Below are 25395 nucleotides of genomic sequence, written 5' to 3' on the forward strand. Positions count from 1 at the left end.
AAACTAAAGACTGGATGTGTTTTAAGATCGATGTATTACTTGAAACTAATTGGTGAAATTGCATATATACAACAGACACTCTTCATTACATTATTTGGATGGTTTGAGAAAAATGGGAGAACAGTCTGTACACACAAATTTGTGATATACACAAAATGACAGAACAACTTTTTTTAAACACTTTTTACTTTATCGCATTATGTACAACTCCCAACCAATGCTGCTATCATTCAGAGAACCACAGTGCCATTCAGAAAACTACACTCCTTGCAGCTGAATTACACCTATCGGTTTTCCTTTATGTTGGGTGTTTCTTCTTTCTTGTGAGGGGCTACAACTTTTGAAAAAGTAATGTCGTCTCTCAAGTGCAAAAGTCAAAATAATTGATAAATGTCAGGTTGCTCAGAGAGTTCCTGTTCACTTGGTGAGATCTTTCAGGTACTGCAAACCTTGATTCGAGTATTCAGTTGCCTTTGTGGGAGCCTCTGAAAGAGCTGAAATTGTCCACCGCACTCCTGCAATAAAATAAAAATCAATGGTTTGGGTTTGTGACTTCAAAAATACATGACCAAAAGAGTAATGCTAACCTCAAAAGTCAGAATGTTGATGCTGAAATTGATTATTGCACCAATGAAACACTAACAATATAACTGCATTCAATAAGTGAAGTACATGACTAGGATTTCAAATCTGTGCATGCCCAAAAACCAAAACTCATGACATTACTAAATTTGTACCCTCGCTTTAAGAACTGAAGGAAAGTTTTCATTCTGTTCTTACCAGAGTTCCATGATTGAACAGGGGAGAATTCAATCTTAGGCATGGTTGGAAGCTGAGCCTGAGGAGAGGGAGGATCCGTTATTTTGACACAGTGCAGTGTATATTACAGTGCATTCACAATAAACACTGCAAAGCAAATTCAAACGAGATAATGAGTGAAATATGAAATACATAATCACTCTTTGTTCTAGATGCAAGATGCAGTGAAATAGTGCACCCTGCCTACTACTGGAAATAATGATGGATGATAGATGGTAATGATATTATGAAATATCTCTGGGATATTTTGTAGGAAAAACATACTGTCACTTGATTATTTACTGCTTAGGTTATACTAAGATGTGTAATGTTGTCATTTCTGAAAAGACATGACTGGGCAAATCTGATCTTGATTTAACCAAAACTGCATATTTACTGTCAAATTAAAAGTTTTTATATACCTGCAAATTATATTCTTTATACACTCAGTGGCCACTTAGTTAGGTGCACCTGTAAAATCTAATGAAATCCAATACAACAGAGCAGCCATAAATTCTACCTTCACAGAGATAATAATTTCAGCGAAAAACTTTTAATTTAACACATTTTTGTAATTGCAGTCATACTGAAAACATTTGAATCTAATGTATTCCAGCGAAACACCACCACAATAAACGTATAATTGAATTCACACTAACAAGAACTGGCCTAGTAGATGTAGAATATGTTGCAGACCTGTTGTATGGGACTGCATTTGATTGTATCAATACACTGAATAGAGTGGCCAGGGATTGTAACCAATCACAGAAACAAATGTCTATTTATGCTCAGATAACAGTTGGTATAACTTTATATATTGAAAAGTCTTGACATGCTATTTTGGAAGAAGAATGTTGAATTTGTCTAGTGTAGATCAGATAGAAATACAACATGAGTATCATTTTGTTTTTAGATTTTTACTGTCCTTTGTTCTTGAAATTTCAAGATTTTTTTTGTTCAATGACAAAGGATACAAGAGTTGCTGGATATGAATGATTCATGTTGTCGATAAGAGATCCTCAATTTGGCAACTTATTAAGTGAGTCCACAGGAGTTCATGGAGAAAATCTAATATCAGTAGGGGTGGATGATTACTATTATTGTTGATTTTAATTGTCAAATGACCTGTACTGATTTGTGGCCAGCATTGCTGAAGGGTGTTCACTGTTGTACTGTAAATATTGATGTCTTGTAAAGGGTTCTGATAATCTCATGAGGGATGGGCCACGAGAAGACAGAACTCTTAAATTATCTTCATCAATTCGTTATACGAATCAACCAAGTGTCTACAGCACTGGCCTATTTGCCTACCTATGTATGCAAATAGGATACTAAATATGTCTGCCTCACGTTTTCCTTCCATGTGTTGCATTGTGATACCTACTAGCTGTGATCCAGGGCACTCCTGGATCAGGGCAAGATGTTAAAGCAGTTATCAAGCATGTTATCTGTACCTCCAGACCAAAGTACTTCATCCATTCCTCTATGGCTGGGGGTACTGCAACCTTGGCCTTCTCCAGGGCCTTTGAACCCTGCTCACTGCTTCCCAACAGGCCAGAGTCATAGGCAACATACAAAGCCCCTCCTGCAATGGTCACCTTGGTAGCCAGTCTGGAAACGAAAGAACAGAGTCTGGCTGTTAGCCAGAAATACCTACCCCTATAACCAGTCAAAATATGTTAAACTGAAAGAATGCACGGTTTCCTTTTTTACTGTTATCACAGTGCACCACATGAGAATGTCCTTTAGTTTTTCCGTTTGTAGTTATACATTTATAAAACATAAGCTAACGTTAGCCAACAAAAGAAATAAAGTGACGACGCACAGCATACAGCGATGTTAATGGTAAATACTTGAGCTAACTAACCGACTAACTAACTAACTAACTAACTAACTGATTAGTAAGCAGCGTCTAAAGACGACAGCTGGAGAGCTCTTAAACAGACTGACAGCTAACTTAGCGTGAGTTAGCTAACTGGCTAATTGAGCATCCAGCACACTGTAATAGCAGCGATAACTTAAGGGGAATTATGGGAAAAATACTAACTTCACTACGGGCAAAATCCTTGCCGCCATGGTCCACAACAGTGTCGTTTCCTTTTGCGTACACCTATTCCAGGTACGCTGAAATGAGTCGGAGTGAATGCTATCTGGTTAGCTGCACTGAAGGACAACCCTGCTTGATCCCTGCGCATACAGGTTGTGTCAATAAAGTTGCTCTTTCAAACGCTAATGTTATTTAAGAGCAGCAGATTCGTTCGTTTCGATGTTACTGCATTTATAGAAATTAAAATCACAGGGATGACGCCTTAGTTACATAAAAAGTTATTTTAAATTAGGTGGGGTTTTTTTTTAAGATACCAAATAAGTATAATTTTGCTATTTCTATGTGGGAAGAAGGACAGGTCTTTCAAGTTCAATAAACCCTTTATCTGAACAACACGCCCCCCTTACAAATGTCAGGAGAAATGGAGGGTGGAGAATTGCATAAATAGTACTTGGTTTTCATTTATCTCCCGTTCAAGGCAGTTGTGGAAAGGTCTGGTCTGGTCTTACTATCGCTTAAAATTATTAAGTACAAGTTTATAACATGGGTACTTTCACAAAAATCCTGTTAGCAAGTATATGTGTTGCCTTCATAGCCGTCAAGTGGAGTGCACCTAGTTTCAATCCAGGTAAGACAGATGCAGCTGCAATATAAAAATCTTTGTATATGTATGCTCTTGTAAAGTATAGGCACTTCTGTCTATAGGCCTATAGCTGTTAGTATTTTATTTTTGTATTTGGTCACTTTAACATCTGCAGACTTGCAGTTGTTGCCTACTGGCAATGGTGTGTTTCACCTACAGGGGGTAATATTAATATATAGTGTTACTGGTTGACAAAACATTGTGAAACTCTTTAAGAAAAAACAACAATGGTAGTAAAAATAATAAGAAAATAATAATAATCTTAGACTCTCAAAATAAGATGACAGCAAGAAAGCCCCCACAATGAAATAACCAGCTCTCATGTAAAATAACACAGTCCTGACAACACGGATAAGAAAATTAAAACTAACCATCAAATAATGGACAGGTAGATTTTTACAAACTGACATTCAGGAAATTATTTGCATGCAACCCTTTGGATATTTGGCAAAAAATATGCAAATGTTTGTTCTTCATGAATTTGTTCAGTGTTATTTGATTCTAAGCCTACCTACAGAGGTTAATTGATATAACTTGACAATGTTTTGGGGATAGCTGATTTGAGACAGGGAGTCATTTGTAGAATTATATGATGACCGGCTCAGTTTACTGAGCTGGGATATTTAAACAAGCTCAGATAACTTTATCTCTTTACTAGAAAGCCAGTCAATAACACCATAAAATATCAACTAATGACCAAAATGACACATCATATATCACAACATCAGTACTGTAGAAATATATAACCAGGGCTGTGCAATAATGCTGGAATGTGGCAGAGGAAATCCCCCAGTGTTATTTTGTTTCCTTTTTCAGGCAGAAAACTCTACTAAACTGTTTTTTAGTATTAAAATTATTCAAAATTCTGAAGTGTAATCACATCATGGGCTACAAGCTCCACATTGCAGTGTGGCCTATAAAATTGAGACCGTGCAGCCACAACTACATGGTCCACACTGCAATATGTACCGTGTAAACTTATCATGTGACTGTTTGGGTGGTTGGATGCTATACATGCCTACTGTTCTGCACTGAACAAACAAGCTGTATATCAATAAAGAGGTTTATAAAAGTTTTATGTTTCCCTTGGGGAAATTTAGGAAAGGAAGCACAAAATGAGCGAGTAATTGGTGATAATCTGACATGCTTTCCCCTTGTGACTGAGGCCTTACCAGAGAGAGAGAGAGCACAGCATTTGTCCACATTGTGAGGATGCAGTATACAAGCAGTTTTCACAAGTAATGAAATGATATGGTTTGAGTCAGTGGGGGTGGTATCTGCACATAAAGTTATCAACAATTACAACATTATATCACCCAATGAAAAAAAATCTGATACCAAACCTGATACTGTAGCTTAATGAAGATAATAATTTGACATTTGATTTGAGTACATTTTACAAACATAGATTCTTGCAAGTCCAGTTTGCTCAAGTTCAATTTTGAAACTTTAAATTCATATGTTTACGTAAAATTAACATATGCACAGTAATATTTACCTCATTATCTCTTTATCTACTGGCACAAATACCTAATACCAGTGTTCTTATGCATCTGTTGTGATACCATTTATGAGTATGTCTTACCTTTTTGTGTGTATCATCTATCCATGTGTGTGTATCAAATTAAAACTGTGTGACTTTGTTCCAGAATCTCTCAGAGGTGCCAGGGTATTGGTGACTGGAGCCAGTACGGGCATTGGTGAACAAATGGCATATCATTATGCCCGCTTTGGAGCCCAGTTAGTTATTACAGCAAGGAGGGAGAAAGTGTTACAGCAGGTCAGTGAACTTTACAACATTCTGTATATGGTATCAAGGCTAAAACGAATACATGTATGCACCAATGAATGCATCATCTGCCACTTGGTTGAAGCGTCATTCTATGTCCACCATGTCATATTCATAGGAATCTAGTCAGACAGAAAACAGCATCAGGTTAATAAAGAATATTTTTCAGTTGGTTGAAGTATGAGTATAAGGTCAAAGGTGTTTTCTATATTCTTTTCTGCAGCTGCATTGGACAGTTAACCCATTCCTTCTGGTCTCTGCTTATAGGTGGCAGAGAAGTGCTTGAGTTTGGGAGCCCAGAAAGCACTTTACATAGCAGCAGACATGGGCAGCGAGTCAGACCCCGAGAGAGTGGTAGATTTTGCTCGGGAAAAGCTTGGAGGGTTGGATTACCTGATTCTGAACCACATTGGCCCGAGCCCCTTCAGCATGTGGGAGGGAAATGTTGAACACGTCAGGTGGCTGATGAAGGTAATGCAGCATTTTGATGGTCTATCAGCACATAAAATGAGGGAAATGCACTGATCTCTGAATGTGTGTGTGTGTTTGTGTACTTTTCAAAAGGTGAATTTCTTCAGCTATGTTCAGATGGCTTGGAAAGCTTTGGACTCCCTCGAGCAAAGCAAAGGGTCACTGGTGATTGTTTCATCACTTTTGGGTAGGTTTGTCACAGGATCTTTATACACCTGTTGATAACAGCAAACTACAAAACATACACATATTCATACGTGTGTATTGATTACATCATCATTATATATCATATATTATACATATATATATTAACTCTGTTTTATAGCACTTTTTCATAACCAAATTACAAAGTGCTTTCCAAGGAAAAGAAAAACGAAAATAAAGAATAGACCAAACTATGTTGAAAACATGTTGATAAATGTGAACTTTCAATGTCCATTTTTGAACTTGGAAACAGCCGTTGGCAAAACAATGATAACTCAAGGTCTATTTTGTTGCTGCTCTGGATCTTTTGATCAAATCACATGAACTTCATTAGCAGATTGGAATTTTTAAGCATTTTAAGGACCAGTGTCACTTTTTTTTTACTAGTCCTTGAAGTGCTCAGAAGAAAATTGGCTACTACTTGACATTTGGTATAAAATTCCATCTTCTGAGGAATATCATGTGATATGATTCAATGCTCGAGAACACCTACTAAATGTACGTCAAGCTGAGGTTTAAATTTTGTTCTTACCTCCCGAAAGTTCTTAACTTATATGTGCAGTAGGCACTAGTTGACATCAAATCTATTAGTACAGACATTTTTAAAGGAGGCCCAAAAAAGGCCACAATAGAGTCTTATATTTCACAACTGACAAAAGTGTCTTGGAAAAGCTGGCTCTAATAGTATCTGATGCTTCACAGGTAAAATTCCCAGTCCCTTCGTGGTACCGTATACCTCAACAAAATTTGCGGTGAACGGTTTCTTTGGGGCCCTTTACCATGAGCTAGCTATGAGGAAGAGTAATGTGTCCATCTCTATATGTACACTGGGGCTCATTGATACTGATTCTGCAATGGAGAAAGTCAGGTTGGTTAAATCTATAGGCAAATTTATTTGGCATCATTAATATTATTTGTGTAGTTTTTTACTCTGTGCTACCCACAATGGTTAAGTGAAGTATTTTTTCTGTATCCTAGGGGAGTCACTGATGTACCAGCATACCCTGCCACAGATGCAGCTTTGAACATCATCATTACAGGAGCTACAAGACAGCCAGAGCTCTTCTACCCTTGGTTCACCCACATTGTGAATCTAAGCAAAGACTGGATCCCTTCTGCCACAAGTTATATCATCCAGAACTCCTACAAATACAATCCATGAAAAATATTTATCTGTAGTGCTGTTATAAATTTTCTCAATCAAATACATGGACATATCATGAATTTCTATCTATATATCTATCTATATAATAGGATTAGAAATTTGGCATCATATTTATAATGTAATGATATACACAGTATAAATCCACTTCCCAAATTTAGCTTTGATATTGTGGTTCACCCAGATTTTTTGCCCTAATCTTTAACTTTCCAGTTGGGAAATCATTTACCTCACAGGCAAATAGATCAGGTTACTATATATAACAAACTGGACCTTGTCCTCCTTTCCTCATCTTGCTTTTGGGAGAGGTCCAGTTCTATAAAGTCCACAGGGGAGAAAAGCTCATGGTTTGGGTTGTTTCCTTTTGGCCTACCTCAAAGAGATTAAAAAGGGGTTAGTTCCTGTCTGCAGCGGTCATGGACAGTACAATCCACCACCAGCTACTGCACCAACAGATATCAGGTGCAAATTCAATAAAAAACACCTATTTTACCACTCAAAAGACGACACATTGGGCAGCACACAGCGGGAGAATGTTCTGCCTGCAAGTCACGCCAGGAAAAGGAAGATGCTGAAGAACAGGAGACACCTCTTCTTCCTCCAGTGATATTCAGTGGTGGTTGGAACATCAGACTTTTCACATTACAGACACTCTGTGGTAAAAGTGACAAACATGGTACACTCAAAAAGTCATTCAGGGGACATTACCCCATTACTTCATAAAATTCAAATTCAGTGATTTAATCTAACTTTTTGAATGCAAACATAATACCACTGAGCTGCGGTGACACAGTAACTTTGGTAATTTCTGCATCTTACAACTGTAACTAATTTAATTTCCAATTTCTTTGTTTATTAAAAAGAAAATAGGGCTGCACAATTAATAAAAATATTATCAAAATCACAATTTGGCCAAGTGCAATATCCAACTTACACAACCTGCAATCTTTTTTTGATAAAGGTAAAAAAGTGTCACAACATACCATAAATTGAGCATTGTGGTGCTAAAGAGACGCCTCAGCCTACAAATCATATTCTCCAGATGTAAGGTAACATGTTTATTTGGTACATGCCCCAAAAAAAATCACATCATCATCATTTTTTAAATTTTTTTTTTTTTTTTTTAGTAAAAATGATATTGCAATATCTACCAAAATAATCATGATATGATCTTTTTTTGGATACCGTTCAGGATTAATAAAAAACGAAATTCAAGTTGTGTTAATTTGTCTGATGAGTTTGTGGCATATTTTTTTGCCTTTATTTGACAGTGGATAGGTGAGAGGTGACAGGAAACAAGAGGAGAGAAAGGTTCCCTGGCTCGAACTCAAACCTGAGATGTTGTGATCAGAGAATAAAGTGTGGTTCTCAAACATCAGGCCACCAGGACACCCCATAACCAGTTTCACTGAGGTCCAAAAGGAAATTCACTGCACAAAGAACAATTATAAACTCTGCAACAACTGATTACTAAAGCATTATCAGTTGAATGCTTATTAAGACTAATTGGAACAATCTTTGAACATCCAAACTTAGATTTATTTAATTTAATTAAAACATTCAGTCATGCCTCAATACCATACCTACTGAGGAAGAGGTTTTAACCTGAATGGAACAGTGCTTTGAATGTCCACATGAGGGCAGTAGTACTAAAGTAGTGAAGTAAGATTACTTCCTATCCACAGCAACCAGTGAAGTCCATTCCCTATTGAGAAAAAATCTGAAATGGCAGAGCATCATGCATTCATAGCAAACTGGTTTGAATTTTCTGGTTTCAAATACTAACGTCTGTGCTTGAAAGAAAATGGCAGGGTCTGTGCTCACAGATTTACCTCATTTTTATTTATTCATTTAATGCATGTTAAACCCCCATCAGCATACTACTCCTAACCCTCCCTGTTCCTTTTCCTGTCTTCACTGTTCTCCACCCCTGGATTCCTCCCCATCTCCATTCTTCTCATTTAGTTTCATCTTTCCAAAGCTGGCCACAGTAGGCGTTGCAGACTTCCTACAGAGCAGCACTTTCTCAGTGGGTTCCTTTGTGTCTTTGCTCATCATCTCCAAAAGCACCGCAGGCTTCCCATGAAACTGTTGGCTCAATCCATCCTGGTGGTCTTTTCTTTATTGTAATACACCCTATAGGTTGTACCCTGCTGATAGAGCAGTTTTCTTCTACTGTATATCCAGAATACCCAGAGTGAGTTGTCATTGTCAGAAAGAAAGAAAGAAAGAAAGAAAGAAAGAAAGAAAGAAAGAAAGAAAGAAAGAAAGAAGGCCTGACTAAATCTTATAGTCTTATTTGAAAAGTTGGTAAACAAAAAGAAAAGCAATTTCTCCTGGATACATATAAGTGATTCTCCGAGTGAGAAGTGGCCTTGAATCTGTAATAAAACTTGGCACTCTGCTATTTTCTTGTGTTGCTTGGATTGATAGGACTGACGGGGAGAAGCCATTGGAATGCATCTTCTGTCTTGACACTCTTGATGATTTGAGAGGATTTTGAAGATGGTATAATCTCCCTGCAGATGTTGTGGAAAGAAAAAAATCTCTCCCTTCCTCCCGCTCCTTCTGTGTCTTTCTCTGTGACACACACACACACACACACACACACACATACAAAAATGGTGGGGCCTCCTGGGGAGCAGAGCCTGCATGGCCTGGGAGAACAGCCAGAAACACCTGCAACAGATTAGTGCTCCTAATGCTAGGTAATAAATCCTCTCACCCTTCTCTAGCATCTCCATCTCCATGGATCTTATAGGCTGAGGAGCATCCACCCACAACACTGACTATAACACACACACATGCACATAAACACACACACACACACACGCACATAAACACACACGCATAAATACACCTATACAGTATAGTATAAACACTGAAACCTTGATGCATCCATCCATATATTTGTATTATCCTTCTCAGTTGTTATCAACACCCACGCATGCTGCCAATTAAACCACATACTTACATTATAGCTGTCCTATTGCTTCAGTATCGTGGAGGTTTTCCCCAGGGTTTAGACTGGCCTCTGTATCAAGATCAAACAATTTCATTATGGCTGCAAACAGTCAAGGCCAAGACCAAAGCTGAGCTTGGCTGCTTTACTGACTACACATAAAACTTGAAAGGTGGCAGACTGATTGGCCATTTGGGCCATTGCTTACAGAGGTTTGTAATGGAAGTTGAATTCTGCTTTAATATCCGTGATACAGCATATTATTTCATCTCCATGTTGATAGATAGAGAAAGACAGTCTCTGTGTGTGCTACAATAGTAAAATCAAATGACATGTAAAATATGTCTATAAACCTTTTCCACATAGTCTTGAGTATGTCCTCAGTTTTATATTTGCCCACAGAGTTTGCTGATGCAGCAGAAATGTCATGTTTCGGATCATAAATAGTTACCTATCCATGGAAATGGCACAGTACACCTCAACCATCATGCACCAGTCCCAATTTATGATTCTTCCTTGTCCTACTTCTTTGAGCATAAAGGGCACTGCTCCACAAATCCCTATCCAGCTTCATCCATCTACTATCATTTTTTGTCTCAACTGTTCTGTTCTCTAATAAAGATGTTTAGTCAGTAAAGGAATATTGCAACATTTTGTTAAATGCACATATTTGATTTGTTGCTGAGTTAGATGAGAGGATTGATACTGCTTTCATGTCTGTGCAGTAAAAGTTACCTAATCATAGCATAAAGACTAGTTACATGCTGTAGTCCCTGCTGGTTGCCAAGCAACTGGTCCCAGATAAGAAATAGTCTAGCACAAAACCCCCACCTAAAACAGCAAATTATCCTGTTTATGCCTCTGTTTTGTACAAGTTTTTTTTTTTAAAAATTAGATATAAAGTATTAATTGGTGAGTTTCAGAGGTGCTGTTTGGTGAATCTTTTTGCTAAGCTAACTGGCTAGGGGCTCCAGCTATATATTTAAATGACAGATATGAGAGTTGTGTAAATCTTCCTATCTAACTCTTGATAAGAAAGTGAATATGCATATTTTCCATAATTTCAAACTTTTCCTTAAATGCTTTCACTATGTAACCTACTGTAAACCATTTCACAATTATCTGATATTGTTTTGAAGCTGCAGTACTTACTGAGTTGCAAAACTGAAACATGTATGAAACATGTATGTACTATAGTAGCTTGTAACATGATGTTACTGAATAAAACAAATATGTGAACATACTGTATAATGCAGGCACTGATATTTAAGCTACTGATAAAAAAGCAATAAATATTTATATCAAATTATCTGTAGTGTAAATGTTACCTAAAATCAAATTACATCCATTTATTGGCTCTTCAACTTGAAACCAGCCATTGATCTGCGTAGTTGTGTGAGGTGATTAATTTTGAAAAGAATGTTAATCTTCCTGAATACCGAGCTTGTGCATGACCTCTGAAAAGTTTTCACAAAACATTGAGCTATGATAACAAAAGGAGAGAGTGAGCGAGAGAGACAGAGAAGGGGGGGATGAAAACCTATGAAAGGAAGCGTCAGTGTGAATAAAAACTGTGGGTGTGAGAGGTGGCTGAGGTGGCCCTGTGACCCCTGACCTCCTTCCCCCAGGTCCATTCAGAGCAGCACAATGGTTGACACCTGTGTCCTTTCAATACTGGCACTATTATTGTTTACATCAGCCAGTGGGAGAGAGAGGGAAAGACAGAAAGAGGCCAGAGGTGCTGTGAAGCAGGGTGCACCAGCCTCATGCCAACCCCCCCACCCCCTCCACCCTTCCCCTCTCTCTTTCAAAGACAGGTGCCTTCCTATCTCTCTCTCTCCTTCCTTCTCTCCCTCTCCCCCTCTCTCGCTCTCTCTGTGTCTGCCAATCTCTTCTCTCTAATTATTTTAGATAACTCCAAACACATCGGCGGAAGGAGAGGATCCACAAAGAGGACAGACAGGGTGTTTTTACATCCTGTACTTAATGGTCTGACATCGCTCTATTGCTGCTCTTCTGTATCAGCATTAACACAGAGGGCATCAGATAAAGTTAAGGGGGGAATGTTCAGGATCTTCACACCCACGTGGTTTGCAGAAAAAAACATTTTCAACTCCTAAAAATAGTTGCAGAGCATTTTCTTGTTTGATTTTTTGGCACCCGCAGAAACAAGACAGAACAATTGGCAGCTGTAATTGTCCAAAATCAACATCAAAAAAATGAAACAATTCTAAGTTATGTGCATGGTTTTCACAGCCGGAACGGTTTCAGTTGCATCTCATATGATAAAATATATACAGAGATTTGTCTGTGTGTAAGCCTTTAATGACGTTCACAGGACAATTCATTCGTTATGTTCTTGCCATTTATCCCTCCCTTGCTGATCAGGCTGGTGGGGAGAGTCACAGGGAGCATGGGTGGCAGGCTGGGGGTTACATGAATTCTTCTTTTTTTTTTTTCACTGGGGGAGAGAACGCCCAATTAACAAAGGATAAGAAGTGAACCGTAAACACCCTCAACAAGGCCCAACAAACCTACAAGAACAAGAGCTGTCTCTCTCTCTCTCTCTCTCTCTCCCTCGCTCTCATTCTCTCTCTCTCTTTCTCTTTCTCCCTCACCCCCCTCTGCTGACCACCCGCCCTCCTCCTCCTCCTCCCTCCTCTTGCTCACTCACTCTCTCTTCCACTTCCCTCACAAAAGGAAGGCTCAGAGCTTACAAAGTGCCAATTAACACTGAATGTTTGCCCCTCGCACCTCCCTCTCTGAACTGCTGACAGCTCTGGTGTTTGGGTTAATACCAAAGGCCTGCAAAGAATTATAATTCTCCTCCTTGCCCCATCCCCCCTTCTCTCCCTCTCCTATCCTTTTATTTTGTTTCCAATGGGGTGGTTTTACAGTTCAATGCACAGTCAAAGGGTGATATAAAATGACTTTCCAAAGAATTTCATTTAGGGAGAAGAGGGGCTGTGTTGCATTGGGGCAGCCAGGGGCAGGATCGGGGATAGGGGGGGACCCTGGTGAGACAGAGACAGAGAAAGAGCGGCAACTATAAATTAATAGTGAAAGGTAGTGAAAAGATTTGTATCAAAATATTTGCATCATGTGTTGATTATGCTTTTTTACAAGCATAAAATGAATATTCACTCAAATTTCTGTCACTGACGCAGATATTTATGAGTTATCACATTCTGGTTGCCATATCTTCCTCTCTCATCAGCAAAGGGTTAGGGTTAGGGTTGTATGCAAAAAATGCAAACCTGACTCTAATTTACACATAGGTCAACACACACACACACACACACACACACACACACACACACACACACCCTTTCTCACACATTGGAACTGTAGGTCCCACTTAAGATGAAGATAGCAGCGTGGGTCATTTATCACAGGCAAGGCTGATGGCTGTGCTATGCCTGTTTTTCTCCCTTGTGAACTCCAATAAATCAACCTACTGAATAAAAGAGTGGCCAATGAGAAGAGGTGAGAGGGTTAAACTCTGGGAGAAACAGAGACCACTAGACTCTTTAAGGGAGCTTCTGCCTGCACTCAATTCCCTGCCCAAACTGGGTCTGCCTTGACAATTTATGACCTCTTGGGACCCAGTCTATACTCTCCTCTTTCTTTACTTTGGGATGAGGTCTCCTGTTAAAATGGGTTATCCTTGGGGATGAAGCAAAGTTTGAATTGGATTTTGCTTCTCTCGGAAAAGGCCTCATAGATCCTGCTAGATCACAATATAGTATGGACACAATATATTACTTGCATTAAAAGGAAAAGTTCAGCTTCTATTTGCTTTTTAATGGTGAGTTCGATGAAAAAGATTGATGCAACTCATTTTTACTGTCTGTTAAATATAAGGCCACAGCCAGTAGCTGGTTAGCTTAGCTTACACAAATACCACAAGGAGGGAAATAAAAGTGTCATTTTACACTTGGGTTTTCGTTTAAGCTTTAACATGTTAATTAAAGAGCTTTAGAGGTGCTAGTAGGTGGATATTTTTCACTTTTGAACAGAAGAAAAATTGTTGTTTCCTCCTGTTTCCAGTCTTTGTGCTAAGCTAAGCTAGCTGGCAGTTGGATCCAGTTATATATTCACTATGCAGACAAGAGGGTGTAGAAGGCAAGTAGCACTGGTGGTGTGGAACCAAGCCAGACTGGCTTTATTTACATTCAAGTAAGGGGAGCTGAGCAGAGAGCTGACATGACCTGACACGGTTCATGGTTCCACTAGTAGGGCTGGCTGGGCCTCCACCTCAAGCCCGGGACCCTGGGGTCAAAATGCTCTGCAGCTTCTCCAAGATGAAGGCGGCTGGAGAAACATGTGACTCTGGCCTCTGTTTTAAATCCTGCATTCTAGGATTTACTTAAGATAAGGGGAGCGCAAAATGGGAACTTATAACTTGAGGCGATAGATGAAGAATTCATGTGGGAGTAAAAAAAAAAAAAAAACAGTATGTATGCACAAGGAATCAGATTTCCACATTTCCAGACATATGATCGAGCTGCAGTATATCATTTTTATCTGAAGATTTATTTGGAAACAGGTGCTCCTCCTCTGGCCGAGCTGCCAGGCACTGAAGGAGCACTCAGTCTCCTCTCTGTAACATCTGATTCACATGAACTATAATTTCTGCTCGCCAAATGACAGATCCAAAGGTCAGTGATGTGGCTGTGTCAAATGAGGGTCGTGAGAAAAGCAGAAAGGAGCACGTGCCAAAAATTAGATGAATGTCAAAATTTGCTCTGCTTCTTTCTCAAGAGCAGAAACATGTGAGAGGAGTCACTTTGCTCTAAGTGCAATTGCAGGTCTCTCAGTGAAACAGAATTTCCTCTTTACTTCATTTCAACATCCACCCCCGCCCCCCGCGCCCGAATTCTCTCTTCCTTTATTCCTCCCGAATCCATAGGAATTTCATTCGATGAGACCGTGATGTGAGTGGTGTGTGCATGTCTGGAGTCTGTGTGACCCCATCAGCGCTGAGCAGAGCGGGGAAGAACAGAGTCGACTGGCCACGGGAGCCGAAAGCCCTGTGGGACCCAGATTCTGGCCCAGGATCCAGGACCGTTCTGCACCACATTGGATCTTGGGCTGTAACTCACCCTCTGTCTGTGGTTTGGGATGGTGTGGAGGTAGGGGTGAACAGCAGGTCAGCCATGGAAAAGCTTGCTTTATTGTCTGTCTCAGAGAATGAAGGATAGAGGGAAGAGAGGGAGAAAAAGAGAGACAGAGGGATGGTAGGAGGTGACGGTGGATGGGAGAGGAGGGAGGTTGGTGGTTGGGTGAGAGAGGAGCAAAAGAGGGAGGAAAAGGATTGAATTAAAAATAAGGACGGATGAGGGTTTGACATGAAGGGAGATGGAGAAAAAAAAATGTGTAAAGCCTGTAGGTAGAGAGGTGGACACCTCAAATTCCATATGTCATTCTCCTTCATCTGTGATTTTCAGCTTTTCCATATGGCAGACTGAAAGAACGCTTCCGCTCAGCAGAATGGCTGTAAACACATAGCTATGTTTAAAGCGGAGCCAATACGCTTGACACAGTATTTGTATTAAGCAGCAGATCAAACGCAGCTCCTCCAGTATGTATGCGTTCTGCACTATAGGTGAAGGGCTCATGAAAGCTATAGTGAAGTGAGTGCACTTGACAGTTTTGAAGTGCCCGCACAGAATAGCACTGATAGGGACACTCACACACAATGAAGAGAATATGAACCTATCATGCACATAAGCAGATTTGTAGAGTTTTCTAGGTTATCAAACGAGATGATTTCTACCAGATTTTGGGTGTCAAAGTTCTTCACTGAAAGTGATTGATGAGTGCTCTGTAATTGTCCATTGTGAGGAGATGTCAGAGGGAGACGGCATGTCACCTCGCAGTGAGAGTAAAAGAGCCGGCAAATGGAAGTGATTACATCTAATATTCTCCATCTGGGAGTGATTGCCTCAGAAGACGAGTTTCAAAGAGGAGTACGGCAGGGAGAAAAGAACGAGGCAACAGTAATTTGCACAGGATTTACAAATCTCCTGAATCGAATTTGGGAATCTTTGTGCACATCTTGTTCTATTCCCTCAAGACAATCACTCATGAAATGCACGCACACATGCATAAACAGCTCTACACAAATAACTCACACTGGTATATTACACAGATGCGTTCTCGGATGGGAGATAACATGTTGCAAAACCTCTCACAATCACAGAGAATCAAGTTGTAATATTCCCTGCAGCAAGTTGGATTTTGAGGCTCACACATCAATACTCAATATATTTCACTGTCTGTCTGCGAGCAATCACAAACCACCCAAGAAATGGTTGCCAGTGTGTCAGAGCAGAGCTGGAGCCAGGTCAGAAGTGATCAAAGACTCCTGAAGAGAGAGAGGGGGGGGGGGGGGTTATCTGGTCCCAATTACATTCAATCATGGGAAATTGGCAAAGTGCAACGCGAGAGAGAAGATCTTCATGATGAGAGCAGGAGGCCAGATGAGCCGAGGTGGTCCGCCGACATTTCTGACTTCACAGAGAAGATGGGAAAATGAAGATTGGGACTCTAGTCAAGATTATTTTCCCCTTATTTTATTTGGAGTATTTTCTCTACCTTGCTGTGTTGTGGGTCTCAGTGACATCGACCTACTATTTTATTTTCACTCTGAATTTTTCATAGTTGGTCTACATGGATAAATGACAAGAACGTCAACATGATGTTGACTGCAGAAGAAATTTAAAAAAAAAAACACTTTGAAGAGATAAAACCTGACAAACCAGAACTACATGTATGTAATAAAAACAATATAATACAAGCTGCATTCGAGTTACAGACCTAAACACCACATTAAAAACAATATGTTGACTATTTTTCATCATCAGTTACACAATGACAAAAGACCAATAATGCTCCTTTACACAGACAATTTAGGGGTCGATATTAATCATCTTTATGGTAGTTTGATGGAGGTCTCTGTGCATTCAGTTTACACACTAGTTCAGTGGCTACCCACTACATACAGGAACTGGAGTTGAAATAATAATAATAATAATAATTATTATTATTATTATAACTTAAAAGGTTATTTACATATTGTATATTGGGGTCACACTACATTCAGCAATCACCATGGTTAGGGTTAGGATAGGACTTAATGCAGTCATTGGGGATGAGGTTATGTTCACTGCTGATAGTCAACACATCCAAACTGCAGCCTGGCTGTTTGTTAAACCACAACATCTTCTTTTCTTTTTCTACACAGGTAAAATACATATAAGATGTAATTATAAAATGTAACTTGTGGATATGGAGCTGGGCTGAGCAACAAACGTAAAGTAACATGTAGTATGACTAACTACTTTTGCTGGAAAATAACGTCTTTCTTTTTTTTTTTGATGAGAAATGTGAAAATGTCTCAACCAACTCAACCATTACTGCCATTAAAATGTTCTGTTAACTAAACTATGAGCGTGACCCCTTCATTAATGGGTTCACAATAAGTGAGATCAGGACATGAAAACTATTAAGAATGAAGGATTTAAATAATTAGCTGTTGATAGGCATGACAATGTCTGATAAGTTAAGGAAACTTTAAAAGATGATCAAGCTCAAACAAAGGCTCCTCTTTGTATACAAAGGCATTGAAGAGACTACATTTCCCCACTTAATGAATGCTGATAAAGTGAGAGGAGATAACCAAACCGGCATAACAAAAGGGATTTCTCTCACTGAGGGTTTCACTCTGATTTGTCAAGTAGTTCCTTCTCCCCTCTGATTGGTCAGGAGCGCTCGCCAAAGAATGCCAACAAAAAAGTGACCCTCCAGTGAGCACCTCCTCCCTCAAATCCCTCCATCCCCCACCTCACCCTCCCTGCTCCGTGTCCCTGACCCATCCCCCCTTCCTTCTACCGGCCACCCCTCCCCAACCCTTCTCCTCTACCACCTCTCTCCCTCCCTCTACCCTCTCTCTCGTTCTCTCCCAGTTGCCTCACGGCTTGCTGTGACCCATCTTGCACCTCCCGAAGCCCACAACAGACGCTTGGTGTGTGAAGAAGGTCAGGAGTTCAGGCTTGGCTGAGGCTCCATCCCTCCCTCTGCACAGAGGAGGCCTGCCCTGCGGGTTTATAATTATCTGCCGTTGGCATTCAGCGCAGGTTCAAGCACAGTGCAAGCGCTGGCACCAGCGTGGGGGGATGCGCTTGGCTACACACTTGGTGATTAGTTGTCCCTAATTGTCAGTTCCTTGTTCCTTTTTACCTTTCTCTCCCTCTCCCTGTATCTCTCCCCCTTTACCAGTTAGAACATCAACATAAAACTCTGCACTTGGTTTATTGCCCCCCCCCCCCAAAAAAAAGAAAAAAAATCTATTTCACTGTTCTTTGGATCAGTCTTGCAACATTTTATAATTTCTCTCACAAAAAGCAAATGCCTTCTTTCTGGCATCTAGTTCCTTCTCACAGATTCATACATCCCACAACTCTGATCACAGTGTTCTACATTTCGACTGACAAGAACACGCCGTGCCTGGCTATCAATGCGCCGCCAAATTTGTCCTCTCACTGGCACACAGGTAATATTTAAATAGCTGGAAATCCTTTATTCTTGACCCAGTGTGGATGATTAATGGATGCTGTTTTATGTCCCATTGCCTTTTATGATAAATTTAAATGTGTAAGTTACTAATTCAAGGATGTCTATAAAATCCTTCCAAGGCAAGAGATGAGGAGAACAAAAGTTATACATCCTTCACAGATGGTCTGTATGAGCCAGTCACTGACATGGGAAAACCAGGTGGCCTTGAAGTTGTTGTATTCTTGTCTACATGTGTTTATGTCTTCCACTAAAATAGCTATTCTTCATACTCACCTTAAAGTTGTGGTGTTTTTTTTTGTTTTGTTTTGTTCAGAATTTAGGAGCATGTGGTTTTGCATGCTTTAGTCTGTTCCAGCTATCTTCAACATTAAAACGAACACAACTCTTTTTTCTCAAATGTTGTATACATACTTTATCTTGTGATTCACTGCAGGTTTTAACCCGTTTTGTGGAGTAACTGAGTCGGTTCCACTCAGAGGTGAATGTGTGCTTTCCATCAGGCATTTATATTGGCATTGACAGGCAGTTTGATAAATGACATTGGATAAATCCATTCCTCAATGCCTTCAGAGATGTCTCCGCGCCATTAGTCACTCACACTAGAGATCTCTGCAAGAGTCCATCATTGCTGCTCTGAGAAACACATCTGCAGACCTTGAGACAGACCCTGAAATGGGCTGACAACTGAACCAATACTGTTGGGGGCTGCTGGGGGAAAAGAAAGAGAGGAACAGCAGTCAGGCAGATGTGGGGCCTGGATGGCTGCCAAGCAGCGCCCTGTCATCCTACAACAGACCCTTCATCTCAATATGAGTGAGGGAGAGAGAGAGAGAAAGAGAGAGAGAGAGAAAGAAAGAAAGAGAGAGAGAGAGAGAGAGATGTGGAAAACAGCAGGGAGTAGGAGGAGGAAGGGGGGACATGGATAGATTTTGTACAAAGGCTCCATGACTATTCCTCCATCTGAGAACATCCTCTAAAGCTCCTGGCATCATTACACCGTGACTGCACACCCACAGTTCAATCAGCAGTGCCAGCTGATGTTAAGAAGAAAAAAACAAATTGAATTTGAAATAATTTATTGTGCAAACACCTCGCTGAATGTAGCACCTTGAATGGCCTATTATTCTTTGACATTTTAGTGGAAAGTAGAACTAGTCCTATGAGCCTTCAATAAAAATCTATATTTAACGCACGCACAGATGGTTGGAATAAAAACCCACATTTGCCCCTCTTCCCCTCCGTTTTTGGTGCAAGGAAGAAGTTGAGATTTTTGCCAATTTCCAAGAGCTATGTGAGATGAGACATGGACTTTTGACAGGTGTTTGTTTGAATATCAAACAGAGCCACGGAGGCCTGCAGATGGCAGGCAGATTGCATTCCAGACAGAGGCTTCAGTCTGGGGTTAGAGCAGTGGGGGGGAGCCCATCTTTGCTCTTCTATGGTTCTCCAGGGGAATGGATGCACAAACCTCTTGTCTGCATGACTATCACTATCATCATCATCATCATCATCATCATCATCATCATCATCATGGCCTTCATCACTGGAACAGACGTCCGTAGACAGCCTGTCCACTCTGGGTCACAGCACTTTTCCATGAGCTGTGTGCAGAGATGGGCTCAGTGTTAGGTCACGACCGAAGATATATCTTTGTATTTATGTATTATATCCATGTACAGTATCTAAAGTTCCTCTCCAGACATGTTTTCAACTATAAAAATACTCTGCTATAATCTATATTTTGTTTAACATGGTTTAAAAAAAAAAAAAAAAAAAGGAAAACTAGGCTGGTAGCACATCTACACTTACTTCCTAATTGAAAAATCTGGCTAGGTTGGCAGGTGAAAGAGCAGTGTGCATCAAGATGGATAGAGTTAGAGGAAAAATTGGAGAGGCTCAGTCAAATGTTTGAGCCTCAGTCAGACCCAGACTCAGATGAGGAGTCTGTTGTGCACCAAAATCAGTGACTATAGCAGACATATCAGGACAGTTAGCGCAGTTAGCATCTTTTATTTCTTTATGTTGTTAGTTAGATTTAACTGACAGTGGCTGAGGGAGCTCTCATCCTCTGCAGTGCAGAGCAGTTGATGGTATTGGTTCCTTAGGTTATATGATGAATTAAACTCTGTTTTTATGAGATGGTCATTGGTTCACTGCAGTGCCAAGGTGGAAACACGCAGACATTGCATTGACATTTTATTTCACTTATGTCTTATAAAATTGGATTATTTACAACCTGTCTGATAGAAAAGATGGTCAAAACAATAAGACCCAAATTGTAATAAAGCACAATTTTTTTTTAACAAAATCGAATGATTAGTAGATAGATAGATAGATAGATAGATAGATAGATAGATAGATAGATAGATAGATAGATAGATAGATATCATTACTAGATGAAGACAAAGAGATCATCTTTAGTTTTGGGGGACTGAAGTCAAAGCTGTTGTTTTAGTCGTGATTTTCCCATCTGGGTTTCTGGCTGGCTGGCTGATGGCCTGGTTAGCGGGCTAACTGACTGATTTGCTGGAGAAATAAAATGAGAGTGGGAGGAAGGTATGAATAGCTGGCAAGGTGCACCCTGGTGAGTCAACAGACACTGGGCACTGCCAGAAAAGCTCCATGTGCTGTGGGCTAATGCAGAAGAAAGTCAGGTTGTTTGTTCAAGCCTGCATGAGCCTGCACAAAGCTTAATTGTGCATTCTTATTACTTTAAAATATATTTTCATGGTTGTTTGTTACAAGCCTGTCATATAAAAAGAACAACGCAGCGCTCAGTTGTGGAGTGACTAAAAAGTATAAAGGCCTGGAAATAGTCAAGAAGAGGTGAGAGGCCTGAACACAGGCTTGTGTCGTTCCTGTAGACGGGCCCCGAAGAACACAGCCAATGTCAACAGGAGCCAGGCCACAGCTTGGTGCTCCTGCCCAAGCATACATCACCTGTTTGGGGCTCATTACATAACCTCTTCAGAGAACAACTGGTTGAATGTGGTTCTGTTGCTTCTACTGGTTTTTATTCTACAGACTTAACTTCTGCAGCTGTATCTCTGTTCGCCTCCATACAGGTTCTCTGTGTCCAGTAACAGCTTAGGAACTGAACCAGCAAGAATAAAACCCCAAAGGTAAGGTCAAGGTTCCCCAAGGTTCTACTTTTTTGTGTTATTTTTTGTAGAATGGGGAGGTTTTTTTTTTTTTTTTTTTTTTTTTTTTTTAAAGCAATTCAAGACCATCTGCACTTTTAAGACAAAAAAAGTAGTCCACACAACGTGTACCAGATGTGCTTTTAGGCTCCACAGCCAAGTCTCCATCAGCAGCCTGCACTCTCCTTCCCTTGAGGGTGGCAGGCCAGCAGCATGCATAATGCCTGAGCTGTTTCATGCAACAGGTAGCCTCAATTTCCACATTCAGCCCCACAGCTTTCTGCAGATCTCTCACTGTGAACAAACCCAGAGAGGAGAGGAGGAGAGTCTGCTCACCCTGCAGCTCCATTGTGATCGCCCCCATGCTACTTTCTACTGTAACAATGACCTGTGGATGAATACACAGCCTCCAGCCCCAGCCCCCTCCTTCCGCTGACCCTGACCCACGCTAAGGTAAAGACTTGAGGTTATTTTCTTAACCCTTATACAAGACAAACAGAACTTCTAGAGAGAGGATCTTGGACCTCATTTGTTTTTTAATTCTAAAAAGATTGCCAAGGAGGGGGATACACTGGCTGGAATTTTTGACTCCCATCTTTCCAGGAGTTGGGGAAGCGGGTCGGACGCTAGTCAAGTAGAACTGAGGACTTAGTGGCTTTTAACCAGGGGGCTTCTCTCTTTAAGTCAGACAACTTCAATCAAGTTTCCTGAGAGTTGTTCCCCCTATAAACACGGAAAGTTTTCATTGTACTTTTGCTCTGACAGAAACCACATGACATGGGTAATTGTGAAAAGCCAATAAAATAGCCCACATGCTAATTCTGGCCTGACATTATGACAACAGAATGTGACCACATATGGTAAACAAATTGAAACAAGTGATTCCTGCCGCACATCTGTAATTCAGGAACAGTGATAATATCTGGTAATATCATTCAAATCTCAGAGGTTAAAATTTTGTGCCAAAGAGGCAGTTATTGAGCCTCACCCTGTCTGTGGTTGGTTAAGTCTACTTATCTACGAAAAAAAAAAGAGTTCAAGGTGAGGAAAGCCCCTGAAACAAACACAAACTTTGAACAAAGGAAGGATGGAGGAATCCTTGCTGAAAGAATGTGACTCCTCTTTCAACTGTTGGTATGCTCGCGGCACCTCCTGTCAGGAGAAGAAAAATCCCAGGAAGAAACAAACTGAAGAAATGCAAAACAATGCCAACCTCCTGCTGCCTGCCGATTGATTGATTAGGACTTGTCGCATTTCACTCCTTTTCAAACTGCTGAAGGCATTGAAAGGGTAAGTTTAGACCTCTGGGTTAATTCACATGAAGACAAAACAGTTAAAAAACATAAAGTTATAATACCTTAGATTTTCATTAAATCAAACCTAATTTTTGATACTAGTTATCAAAGCATTTCAACAATAGCCATTCCAATGTACTGTATTCACATTCAGTAATTACCTCTCTGTATACTAATTAATGACAGGGTCCACCATTCCTGTGCTGGATTCAAATTGCCTTCACACATTCACCAGAAACAATGCACTGCAAAAATGTCCTGTCAAATACAAGTGAAGCCAAGTTCAAAGTGCTTCGTAAATGTCTGATAAGCCAAAAAAAAGCACAAATCAAATAAGAAAGCGAACAATGAGATACAGGAAAGTAGATTTTAAAAGCAACAAATATGTTAAAAAACAGAAGAAATAACCAGTATAATAATATAAATAACAAAATGACATAAAAATAGAATGAAATACAATTTACAACATTCCTAAAGTTATTCCTAAAAACTATACTTAATAAAAAGCCAGGCTGATGAAGTCCATTTTGAGTTATTGTTCAAAGATTTCAACACTTTCGGCTGCTCTCAGGTTCTCAGCGCGGAGCATAAAAGCTAAAAGCTGTCTTACCAAAGGTTTTAGTCTTGGTTCATAGAATGTAAGCAATGTCAGAGCTGTATTAAGTGTTTATGCTAATGCAAGCCAAACATTGCTGTGGCTAACTCACGGAAACAGGCTGGCGTTTATTGTGAAGCAATCACATCAAAAATGATTCTGTTCATCAAAATCATTTTTATAATTTTAAGTTTTTGACAGCAGGTCATTTTTAAACTTTTGCATGGAGTCATCAGAGTGAGCTGTTAGATGTTCAGATGACAGGCTGCATAGCTCTTCAGCAAGGTCACCAATGTTAGTGTTCTGCGGAAAACTTGTGCTGCAATTATTTTTTGACACAAAGTGAGTTTGTTTGGCTGCACGGTAAACAGTTGCTCCTCTGTTGTGTTTCTGACAAAGTAGTTGCTCATTGAGTGTTTGCTGTAGTATTAAACCATACTTGATGTTACTATGGTAACCATCAGTGCCGCCTAATTAAGCAGGACTGAAATATTAAGGATTAAAACTTTAACGGAGTTGAAAATGTGCAAACTAAGTTATAATTTAAGTTTAGGTTTAAGTCCTAGATGCATTTTATAAAATAAGCCATTTCTAAGTTTTCACACCTTTTTTTCAAGCATGAGAAAATCTTAGTACTATTTTTTTAAACCCCTTTCGTAAGAAAAGATTTGAGGTATACACAAAGCCGCTTGTTGGCTTATTTGTTCTTTTCTTCTTGTTTTCTTTTCCTCTCCTCAAGCTGCAAGTCTTTAGTCAGAGCTTTGCTTTGACAGGTGAAGATCAACCAGAGTCATCGCTATTGGCAACCATGTGGGATCGGAGGAGAGAGGTGGTCGCGGGGTCAGCGGCAGCAGAGTTATTCTATACCTACGCAATAACACACGACTGGGGCAGAGTTCACAACATGCTTTTATCCTCATCCTACAAACACACTGCAGCACTATTTCATATTTAACTCCAGAGACATCAACAAGAGAACCTCTACTTATTTGTACCTGTTTTTATTCCGCTCACCTGTCAACAGGAAATGATGAATGGCAACAATAAAAGAAGGCCTACCTGTGTTAACTTACTGTGTTAGCTTTCCTTTCAAGCGTGCCATTACAAGAAGACAACTATCCTGTATCCTGTTTTCCTGTTTTGATGAATGGTCAGTGAGGAACAGTTGAGCCTAACTGACTTCCGCTGCAGACACTTAAAAAACAGTGGTTGGAACGATTAAGCCGCAATCACATTTGTAATTATGATAATGTCAATTGAGCTTGTCAAGGATGAATAATTTCAGGGGAGACAGTAAAATATACCTAACAAGGCTTTTCTCAGCGGTAAACATGGGGCTTTTAAAACTGTAATTAGCCTTTTAATGTCTAACACATGGCTTACAAGCCATCCATGGGCCCAACTTCCCTTCTCTCAACCACTTTCCCCGTCTCTCTGTAGGACACACTTTTCACATAGCTGGAAATCTAACCACACAAATAGGAAGCTCTCTCAGTGGGGTCGGGGGTGAGCACAGGCAAGCGTAATTCAGCAATTGTGGGACAAATTGTTATTTTCCTGTGCTTAAAATAGACAAGCAGGAGATGCAATAAAACATTCTTACTGGGTTTACCTAGGGCTGCATGCACTGGATTGAATGCAAAACATTTTCTTGAATGTTATGTGCTTTTTTTTGTTAATTAGTAACCTAAAATGTAAATAGAAATGCT

The 25395-nt window shown here is 40.0% G+C and overlaps 2 protein-coding genes across 2 annotated transcripts; one reads left to right on the forward strand and one right to left on the reverse strand.

The window, feature by feature from the left end:
• Positions 1-15: 15 nt before the first annotated feature.
• On the reverse strand, positions 16-3011 carry cunh19orf70 (chromosome unknown C19orf70 homolog). The gene is made up of 4 exons (XM_022759425.1): positions 2846-3011; positions 2253-2409; positions 781-838; positions 16-515 (listed from the first exon to the last, which is right to left on the reverse strand). Exons 1-4 carry the CDS (start codon positions 2872-2874, stop codon positions 418-420), a joined length of 342 nt encoding a protein of 113 aa, XP_022615146.1. The 5' UTR covers positions 2875-3011; the 3' UTR covers positions 16-417.
• A 251-nt stretch (positions 3012-3262) lies between these two features.
• On the forward strand, positions 3263-7154 carry hsd11b1l (hydroxysteroid 11-beta dehydrogenase 1 like). Its single transcript, XM_022759585.1, has 6 exons — positions 3263-3473; positions 5138-5268; positions 5545-5748; positions 5842-5935; positions 6655-6820; positions 6931-7154. Exons 1-6 carry the CDS (start codon positions 3389-3391, stop codon positions 7112-7114), a joined length of 864 nt encoding a protein of 287 aa, XP_022615306.1. The 5' UTR covers positions 3263-3388; the 3' UTR covers positions 7115-7154.
• The last annotated feature ends 18241 nt before the right edge of the window (positions 7155-25395 follow it).

This window comes from Seriola dumerili, unplaced genomic scaffold, assembly GCF_002260705.1.
Source record: "Seriola dumerili isolate Sdu_G_001 unplaced genomic scaffold, Sdu_1.0 BDQW01000322.1, whole genome shotgun sequence".
NCBI classification, from domain to species: domain Eukaryota; kingdom Metazoa; phylum Chordata; class Actinopteri; order Carangiformes; family Carangidae; genus Seriola; species Seriola dumerili.